The sequence below is a fragment of the Bos indicus x Bos taurus genome, chromosome 15 (genome assembly GCF_003369695.1).
Source record: "Bos indicus x Bos taurus breed Angus x Brahman F1 hybrid chromosome 15, Bos_hybrid_MaternalHap_v2.0, whole genome shotgun sequence".
Taxonomy (NCBI): domain Eukaryota; kingdom Metazoa; phylum Chordata; class Mammalia; order Artiodactyla; family Bovidae; genus Bos; species Bos indicus x Bos taurus.
Genome location: NC_040090.1, coordinates 5893332 through 5904395, shown reverse-complemented (window position 1 = coordinate 5904395; position 11064 = coordinate 5893332). Strand labels below are relative to the sequence as shown.

At 40.3% G+C, this 11064-nt stretch overlaps 2 protein-coding genes across 2 annotated transcripts in view; one reads left to right on the top strand and one right to left on the bottom strand.

Annotated features, from left to right (window-relative positions):
- LOC113905304 (olfactory receptor 4C12-like) overlaps positions 1-11064 on the top strand; it is a 179764-nt gene that overhangs the window by 103183 nt on the left and 65517 nt on the right. The window lies entirely within an intron of this gene.
- LOC113905310 (olfactory receptor 4C3-like) lies at positions 2943-7178 on the bottom strand. The gene is given in 2 exon segments (XM_027562350.1): positions 2943-6002; positions 6005-7178. Coding segments are annotated over 2 exon segments (924 nt in total). The 5' UTR covers positions 6156-7178; the 3' UTR covers positions 2943-5229.

The following is an 11064-nucleotide window of genomic DNA, read 5'->3' as shown; positions in this document are numbered from 1 at the left end:
TTGATATGAATATGTATTCATTCTGCTGTTGTCCATTAAAAATATATACCTAAAGAAACTAAAGACCTATATATAGAAAACTATAAAACACTGGTGAAAGAAATCAAAGAGGACACTAATAGATGGAGAAATATACCATGTTCATGGATTGGAAGAATCAATATAGTGAAAATGAGTATACTACCCAAAGCAATTTATAGATTCAACGCAATCCCTATCAAGCTACCAACAGTATTCTTCACAGAGCTAGAACAAATAATTTCACAATTTGTATGGAAATACAAAAAACCTCGAATAGCCAAAGCGATCTTGAGAAAGAAGAATGGAACTGGAGGAATCAACCTGCCTGACTTCAGGCTCTACTACAAAGCCACAGTTATCAAGACAGTATGGTACTGGCACAAAGACAGAAATATTGATCAATGGAATAAAATAGAAAGCCCAGAGATAAATCCACGCACATATGGACACCTTATCTTTGACAAAGGAGGCAAGAATATACAATGGATTAAAGACAATCTCTTTAACAAGTGGTGCTGGGAAATCTGGTCAACCACTTGTAAAAGAATGAAACTAGACCACTTTCTAACACCATACACAAAAATAAACTCAAAATGGATTAAAGATCTAAACGTAAGACCAGAAACTATAAAACTCCTAGAGGAGAACATAGGCAAAACACTCTCTGACATACATCACAGCAGGATCCTCTATGAGCCACCTCCCAGAATATTGGAAATAAAAGCAAAAATAAACAAATGGGACCTAATTAACCTTAAAAGCTTCTGCACATCAAAGGAAACTATTAGCAAGGTGAAAAGACAGCCTTCAGAATGGGAGAAAATAATAGCAAATGAAGCAACCGACAAACAACTAATCTCAAAAATATACAAGCAACTCCTACAGCTCAACTCCAGAAAAATAAACGACCCAATCAAAAAATGGGCCAAAGAACTAAATAGACATTTCTCCAAAGAAGACATACAGATGGCTAACAAACACATGAAAAGATGCTCAACATCACTCATTATCAGAGAAATGCAAATCAAAACCACTATGAGGTACCATTTCACACCAGTCAGAATGGCTGCGATCCAAAATTCTACAAATAATAAATGCTGGAGAGGGTGTGGAGAAAAGGGAACCCTCTTACACTGTTGGTGGGAATGCAAACTAGTACAGCCACTATGGAGAACAGTGTGGAGATTCCTTAAAAAACTGGAAATAGAACTGCCTTATGATCCAGCAATCCCACTGCTGGGCATACACACTGAGGAAACCAGAAGGGAAAGAGACATGTGTACCCCAATGTTCATTGCAGCACTGTTTATAATAGCCAGGACATGGAAGCAACCTAGATGTCCATCAGCAGATGAATGGATAAGAAAGCTGTGGTACCTATACACAATGGAGTATTACTCAGCCATTAAAAAGAATACATTTGAATCAGTTCTAATGAGGTGGATGAAACTGGAGCCTATTATACAGAGTGAAGTAAGCCAGAAGGAAAAACATAAATACAGTATACTAACGCATATATATGGAATTTAGAAAGATGGTAACAATAACCCAGTGTACGAGACAGCAAAAGAGACACTGATGTATAGAACAGTCTTATGGACTCTGTGGGAGAGGGAAAGGGTGGGAAGATTTGGGAGAATGGCATTGAAACATGTAAAATATCATGTAAGAAACGAGTTGCCAGTCCAGGTTCGATGCACGATACTGGATGCTTGGGGCTAGTGCACTGGGACGACCCAGAGGGATGGTATGGGGAGGGAGGAGGGAGGAGAGTTCAGGATGGGGAATACATGTATACCTGTGGTGGATTCATTTTGATATTTGGCAAAACTAATACAATTATGTAAAGTTTAAAAATAAAATAAAATTAGAAAAAAATATAAATAAATAAAATAATACTCTTCTTGAGGTAGGGGAGTTCAAGAGAGATGATAAACTTTTTATTAAGTAGCTGAGCAATAGACATGTAACCATGACCAGTGGAATAATAATGCCAGATACAGTTTTTTTTTTCTTTTTATCCCACAAGTATATTTTTGACAACTCATTAGACTCCTATCACCTGTCAGATACAATGCTTTTCATAGTCAATCTCCTTTCATAAGGTCATAAGGATGAGATTGTGCTGCTTTTTAAATTTTTTAATTAAAATTTAAAATTTTTTTTAAATTAAAAATTAAATTTAATTAAAAAATTTAAAAAATATTTATTTTGGCAAAAGAGGAGGGTGAAAAACTTGGCTTAAAACTCAACATTCAGAAAACTAAGATCATGGCATACGGTCCCATCACTTCATGGCAAATAGATGGGGAAACAATGGAAACAGTGACAGACTTTATTTTTGGGGGCTCAAAATTCACTGCAGATGGTGACTGCAGGCATGAAATTAAAAGACGCTCCTTGGAAGAAAAGCTATTACCAACCAAGACAGCATATTTAAAAGCAGAAACATTACTTTGCCAACCAAGGTCCATCTGCTCAAAGCTATGGTTTTTCCAGTAGTCATGTATGGATGTGAGAGTTGGACTATAAAGAAAGTTGAGTGCAGAAGAATTAATGCTTTTGAACTCTGGTGTTGGAGAAGACTCTTGAGAGTCCCTTGGACTGCAAGGAGATCCAACCAGTCCATCCTAAAGGAAATCAGTCCTGAATATTCATTGGAAGGACTGATGCTGAAGGTGAAGCTCCAATACTTTGGGTACCTGATGTGAAGAACTGACTCATTTGAAAAGACCGTGATGCTGGGAAAGATTGAGGGCAGGAGGAGAAAGGGATGACAGAGGATAAGATGGTTGGATGGTATCATCAACCTTATAAACATGAGTGTGGGTGAACTCCGGGAGTTGGTGATGGACAAGGAAGCCTGGCGTACTGCAATCCATGGGGTCACAAAGAGTTGTACACAACTGAGTGACTGAACTGAACTGCACTGGGTCTTGCTTCAGGCACGTGGGCTTCTCTAGTCCTGGCCTATGGGCACTAGAGCCCTAGGGCTCAGTAGCTGTGGCTTTCAGGCTTTGTTGTGGTATCTTAGTTCCCTGACCAGGGACTGAATCTGGGCCCCTGCAATAGGAACGTGGAGTCTTAGCCTCTGGACCCTCAGGGAAGTCCCCTAAACTGCCCATTGCTGGATGCGCAAACTGAGGATCAGAAATGCTTGTTTGCCTAAGATGCCTTGTAAACTAAACAAAGAAACAGTTTAGTCCCAGAGAGTAACTTTTAGAATGGTAGAAGCTTAACCAAGTTTGTAGAAATAGCTGAAGGAATAAGTGGAAGAGAAGAAAAAGATGATGATGATTAAAAGGATAGTTACCAAATTGTTGATGGTGATTACCTTTAGGTAGTGGGCTTATAAGTGGATTTACACACACACACACACGTGTGTGTGTTGCCAGTGTTATTTTCTAAATTCTAAAAGAGATATGTGTTTAGGAGGAAAAATATTTTACATAGTCTTGGAGATAACACTTCCTTTGTAAACAAGATCAGCAATAATTTATAAATCATCTAGAAAACTTCTGGTGGTATTTACTGATGTGTTTATTCCAACAGGTTGAAATTTTTCAAAAATGAGCAGTATTTATAAGACGGTTGAGCTGCTGTTAATCACGACTTGAACAACAAAAAACAAGAGGGCACTACATCAGTCCTTTTGGCTATTTGCTATTTTAACTGTAATAAAAATAAAAGTGCTTTTTGAATTTCAAAAGTATTCTTTTCTAGAAAGCTTCCTGAGAGTTAACTGTGGGAAGCTGGCTTGGCAACTTTTTTTCCCAATGATTTCATATTTTGTAGTTAATTGGAAAATTAGCTCAATTATATTTTTATAATCTAACAGCAAAAATGAATTGGTAAAGGCTTAAGGTCTGCTATACTTAGCTATTATTAACTACATCATCAAAATGTGGTAAAGTTAAGAGAGACAATATTTTGCCTAAGAATTCGGCAACTGCTGTTTTTGTTATGCATAGAAGTTCAGGGTAAAGCAATAACTATTTCCTAATTATCTCTGAACTTAATGGTTCTTGGAGACTGATTTTGAATACCTGTAGAAGGAAAATTATTTTTCCATACTAATTTCTAATTTTTTGGTTTTTCCTTTTTTAGTGTAAAAAATGGATATTTGTGGCACAGTGAATTACAAATCATTTGTCAAATAAGATATAAGCTTATTGTAAATTATAGGGATGGATGTGGTCAGAGTTTCATTTCTCTCATTCCAGGAAAGGAATAAAATGAATATGGATGCATGTTTTAAACTCCAGAACACTAGGATCCCTCAGAGTTTGAAACAGAGTCAGTAAATATATAAGGAAACGTCAATTTCCATCATTGGCAGAAAAATAAGCCAGTCTGTTCTAAATGAAGTATGTGTTTCAAACTTTAAATAGATATAGAAAAGTGAAAGAAAGCAGCCTCTTTATGGAAGGTTACAGAAGGTTGAAGTAGAAATAGCAGCTAAATTTAGGGGGCCATATGTGCCGTAAATTGGATGAAAAACTTAACATAGATTGTCTAATTTAATTCCTATGATACTGCTTTGGACACGTTTGTGTCTATTTTCAAGACAAGCACCAGAGGCTTAGAAAGCTTTGCCACTTGCTCTAGTTGTGCCATGAAGAAGTGTGGGAACTGAGACTCAACTCAGGTTGATCTGTCTCCAGAACTGAGACCTTCCCTCTGCTGTATCGTAGCAGCTGTGCTGCTGATGCCGTAAATGGTGATGAGAAGGAAGAGAAGCCAGACTTGTATGCACGCAGACTACTACATATGGCGATGAGTGAAGTTATTTGCTTTAAGGGTTATGCCTCTCATTTCTATAACTCAACTGATTATCATACAGACTCCAATGATGTCAGCATAGGTTGCCATTTAAAGATCGGTAAGACGGATCAAAAATAACTGATTCTGAGTTTTGTTTCAGGCAGTTCAAAGCTAGATAATTTTAATGAATCAATTAACCACATCTGTAGATATGGTTTCTTCATTTCTAAAACAGGAATAATAATCATTCATGCCATATGCATTTCATATAGTTGTTTTATTATCAAATTAGGCAATTCATTTGAAAGTCTAAGTAAATCAATGAAGTCTGTGACGATGAAGGAATGGATAAGATGGATTAAGATGTATATGGCAATAAGTAACAGGTTTTGGTTTGTTCCACTTTCCAAAATAAAGCCATTTTATTTCCTACTTTCCAACTTATTAGCTACATTTAAGATCTTGCTGTGTGAAGAACTTTGTCAAGGCATTCTTTACCTCTTCACTTCTCAGAGTGTAAATGAGTGGATTCAACATGGGAGTCAGGATACCGTAAAATACTGCTATGTTTTTGTCTATAGATAAATTAGATGACGGCCGCACATAAGTAAACATACAGGGCACGAAGAACAAGGCAACAACCGTGAAGTGGGCCCCGCAGGTGGAGAGGGCCCTGCGCCTCCCCTCTGCGCTGTGGGACCTCAAGGAGCACAGGATGACCAGGTAGGAGGCAGCCAGCAGGAGGAAGTTCAACAGGCAGATCACGCCACTGTTGGCCACCACCAGCAGGCCGATGACATAGGTGTCAGTGCAGGCAAGTTCCAGCAAGGGGTACAAGTCACAGACAAAGTGATTGATCACGTTAGGCCCGCAGAAGGGCAACTGCAGGACCAGCAGGAGCTGAACCAGGGAATGCAGGAAGCCCCCCAGCCAAGCCAGCCCCACCAGCAGGGCACAGCGATGCCTGGTCATGACGGCCGTGTAGTGCAGGGGCTTGCAGATGGCCACGTAGCGGTCATAGGCCATCACCGTGAGCAGGATGATCTCAGCACCTCCAAAAAAATGAGCTCCAAAGAGCCGAGCCATGCAACCCTCATAGGAGATGGCTCTCCCCTCATACAAGGAGTCAGCTATGAGTCTAGGGGCCATAGAAGAAGAATAACAGGTATCAATAAAGGACAGGTTGGCCAGGAAAAAATACATAGGGGAATCCAGCGTGGATTACAGGTGATGGTGATCACAATGAGAATATTGCCACAAACTGTGATCCCGTATATGGTCAAAAAGGCCACAAAGAGAGCTCTTTGCACTTCTGGGTTCTGTGAAAGTCCCAGCATGAAAAATTCTGTGATGTTATGTGGTATTTCCATAGAGTCCAAGGACACTGAGGATGCAAGCACAGCATTGCCTATAAAGTCAAGAGAGACACAAAATGTTACAAGATTTCGTTTAGCCAAACCCACTTCTCTTCATCCCTCTTAACCCTTTCTGTTCCAAAACTTGTGTACCAATTCATCCTGTTAACCACAAAATGTAAGCATGTCTGTTAACTTTAGCATCACTGGGCAATAGATATCTAAGTTATTATATGAAAATAATTATTCAATTTTCTAGAATTTATTTTGTTAAATGGAACATTTGGTGGACATCGATTTTCTAATTTGACCAGAAAACATCTCTGACAGTTTTCAGCAGGGTTCCACATGGATACAATGGCTCTCAAGAAACCCATGAATACTTAGGATCTTCTGAAATCTCTGCATGCATAGTTCATACCCTTTGAATTAACTCTTTTTCCTTGCAATGAGGTTTGCTACATTTTCTGTTGTGCTTCCAATAGTAACAGAAATTGATGCAAAGCAAACTGAAGTAGAGTAGGGAGACATTGACTTGGTTGCAGCTGGAGACGCCCAAGTTCTCTGTTTCTCCTTGTTCATTTGCTCCCACTTCTGCCTGAGCTGCGGGCAGTATCATGTATAAGAAGTTAAATTACTCTTCCCCCTTGCTGTACACACTATATGTATGTCTGGGCTTTACTTTCTCTGGACTTGGTGAAATCCTTCTAGTTAAAGGCTTCCAGTCCTTCTACAATCGACAGGGATGAGTCAAAGTTAAAAAATTAAAAGTGACCAGCAGTGAAAGATTCTATTAAATGATTATCTGCCTACTCACTACATAAAGGAAGCTACAGGAGGAGGAAGAAGAGATATTCTGTCTTAACCAATGTCCTTGTAAATTAGAATCTCACAAAATATTCCTACTCATGCTTTATTCTCCTAATTATATTAAAGAAATGTTTGCGCTATTCTAAGTTTTGATTAAACAAAAACTGTCACTCATTGCACCCACCAACCATCTATTATTTTCCTGGAAACATCAGATCAGATCAGGTCAGATCAGTTGCTCAGTCGTGTCCGACTCTTTGTGACCCCATGAACCGCAGCATGCCAGGCCTCCCTGTCCATCACCAACTCCTGGAGTTCACTCAGACTCACGTCCATCGAGTCAGTGATGCCATCCAGCCATCTCATCCTCTGTGGTCCCCTTCTCCTCCTGTCCCCAATCCCTCCCAGCATCAGAGTCTTTTCCAATGAGTCAACTCTTCACATGAGGTGGCCAAAGTACTGGAGTTTCAGCTTTAGTTAGCATCATTCCTTCCAAAGAAATCCCAGGACTGATCTCCTTTAGAATGGACTGGTTGGATCTCCTTGCAGTCCAAGGGACTCTCAAGAGTCTTCTCCAACACCACAGTTCAAAAGCATCAATATTTTGGCTCTCAGCCTTCTTCACAGTCCAACTCTCACATCCATACATGACCACAGGAAAAACCATAGCCTTGACTAGACCAACCTTTGTTGGCAAAGTAATGTCTCTGCTTTTGAATATGCTATCTAGGTTGGTCATAACTTTCCTTCCAAGGAGTAAGCGTCTTTTAATTTCATGGCTGCAGTCACCATCTGTAGTGATTTTGGAGCCCAGAAAAATAAAATCTGACACTGTTTCCACTGTTTTCCCATCTATTTCCCATGAAGTGATGGGATCGGATGCCATGATCTTCATTTTCTGAATGTTGAGCTTTAAGCCAACTTTTTCAGTCTCCACTTTCACTTTGATCAAGAGGCTTTTTAGTTCCTCTTCACTTTCTGTCATAAGGGTGATGTCATCTGCATATCTGAGGTTATTGATATTTCTTCCGGCAATCTTGATTCCAGCTTGTGCTTCTTCCAGCCCAGCGCTTCTCATGATGTACTCTGCATATAAGTTAAATAAACAGGGTGACAATATACAGCCTTGATGTACTCCTTTTCCTATTTGGAACCAGTCTGTTGTTCCATGTCCAGTTCTAACTGTTGCTTCCTGACCTGCATACAGATTTCTCAAGAAGCAGATCAGGTGGTCTGGTATTCCCATCTCTTTCAGAATTTTCCTGGAAACATAAATCTTCTTAAAGTAACTAAATCTCCCAACTTGCTGAAGATTTTATGCTCAGTATGATATGAATGAAAGGAGAGTCACTGAGTGTCAGAGGAAGAGACATGCAAATATAAGAAGTGCTGGAGAGGATTCTTGTATTGATCAGGAAGCTGCACACTTTCTTTCTAAGCGTGGTTACAAAGGCAAATGCAGTTTATGCAGGAAACAAATCTGATTATGAACTTTTCAGAGGAGAACATTATGGCCAAGAGCACAAATAGCAGTGATAAGTGCCATCTGTATAACACTTAGTCTTTGCAAACACTGTCCTAAGAGCTTTAAATATATAAGCTCGTTTAATCCTCATAACATCCCCACAAGATAGATTATTACTTTTCTTCTCATTTCTTCAGAGGAAGAAAGTGAGAAACACATTTAGAAACTTACAGAAGCATAGTCAGCCAATAAGTTGCAGAGTTAAGACTTGGGCCCAGGCAGTTCTGCTATAGAGTCTGTGGGCTTCACCATAGTATCCTGACACATAAACTCACTTAAGTTTGAGTATTCCCAGTACCATTTATTTTCCGTGTAATCATGGGCAATTTCTCAAAGCCTCAGTGTTCTTATCTATAAAATGAAAATAAGAGTACTGCTACACCCTGAGTCTGCAAACAGCAGTCATGAAAACAGTGCATATCAAGTGTTTGTACAGAGCCTGGATATGACACTCACTCCAGCAATGGTATCGCTGAAGTCACTGTCATCAATGCCACGGACAACAAGTTACATTCACTGGATCTGAGGACACGAGTATGTCGTCAGGAGTTTTGTCTTTGTTTTTGTTCTTTTACATCCTAACATCATGAAATAGTGGACCTGGGCGAGTTATTGAAGGGTCACCTAGACCAGCTCCAAGCATATCAACCCAAATATCACTGTTTCATGTGCCTAAACTCCTGCGTGAGATTAAAATTGCTTTTCTCATTTAGGCAGATCTCACACTGGGGACGTGCTGTTGATTGCAGGAATGCATCTGAGCTGCAAGTTTCTTAGACTAGTATTAGGAGAAATTCCAAAGGGCATCACTCATTCACAAGCAGCTGAGAATTTGTTCCATTATCCATTTCCCTCTTATTTCCTGAAAAACCCTATGGCATTACAAATCACCTTTTCCAGTTGTCTCTGTACTAAAGGTGGTGGATTTAAGACTCAGATGAGGAGCAGATGGTCCAAAGTTGGACTGATGGTCTGTGGTGGAGGCGCAGCTGGAACCCAGGCCACTTGGCATTCCTCTGTGCTTTCCAGTGTCACCACCACCAATCAGTAGAGAACAGTATATAACAGATAATAGTAGATAATCCAGTATCTGCTTTCTCTATCATTGAGAAGCCAAAAAAATGCTGTGGCTCAGCTTAGGGAGAAAAGCCTCAAAACAAAATAGCTGGCTTGTCATCTCTGCTTTCCACTAACAATGCTCATCAACATGGTCTCAGAAAATCTTTCTCTTGCCACTGAAAAGGGTGACTTATAAGGTGGGCGTGATAACATGCGATTATCACTGCGAGGTTTCTCTGAAGACTAATCCTCTCCCCACAGCATCACTTGCTGAAACAGTTCTGGGGCTTGGTTTTTGCCTCATTCACAGGTTAGAACACTGTGGTGCCATCATTAATTAGTCCCTTTGAATGCAGTTTTGGTCTCACAAGGAAGAGACTTTCACCTTACTTCCTAAAAGTGCCTAGTGTCCTTCTAGCATCTAGAGAGAGTCCACAAGTTGTCAGGAGGAAAAGGGAGTTAGGATATTTCAGGAACAGATATTGGAGGGTTAGTGTCTTTAGGAAAATTGATGACTGGACAACAAGGACAAAAATTAATCGCGTTTATTGATCATCTTCGTGTTCTAAGTGCAGGTCCTAGGCGCTTTCACATATAGTATCCTTTGTCGTTTACTCCTTAAGTTGTGTCTGACTCTTTGCGACCCCATGGACTGTAATCCACAGGTCCTCTGTCTATGGAATTCTCCAGGCAGGAATACTGAAGTGGTTTGCCATTTCTTTCTCCAGGGGATTTTCCCAACCCAGGGATCGAACCCAAGTCTCCTGCATTACATGCGATTCTTTATCACTGAGCCATCGGGGAGGCCATATATTACATACAACAATGTTAGGTTAAATATCAATATTACTGTACTTGCTGCTGCTGCTAAGTCGCTTCAGTCATGTCCGACTCTTAGCGACCCCATGGACTGCAGCCTACCATGCTCCTCCATCCATGGGATTTTCTAGGCAAGAGTACTGGAGTGGGGTGCCATTGCCTTCTCCAATTACTGTACTTATTGGGCTTTGATAAGAATTAAATAGCAAAAGAAAAGCTCCTTGCACAGAGTAAACACACAAATAGAAAAAGCTGTCATAATTATGTTTTTTACACTAGCATTGATATTTTGATGTTTACCCCATCCTAAGGGTAGGTTCCGGAGGAGGCAATGGCACCCCACTCCAGTACTCTTGCCTGGAAAATCCCATGGATGGAGGAGCCTAGTGGGCTGCAGTCCATGGGGTCGCTAAGAGTCAGACACAACTGAGCAACTTCACTCTCACTTTTCACTTTCATGCATTGGAGAAGGAAATGGCACCCCACTCCAGTGTTCTTGCCTGGAGAATCTCAGGGACGGGGGAGCCTGGTGGGCTGCCGTCTCTGGGGTTGCATAGAGTCAGACACGACTGAAGCGACTTAGCAGCAGCGGCAGCAAGGGTAGGTTCACCATTATGTTCAAATAAAGAAATATTTTAGACAGAGGTTTTCTCGGCTTGAGACTTAAAGTCATAAATTAAGGTCAGAAATCTGTTGCCTCCCAAATACACA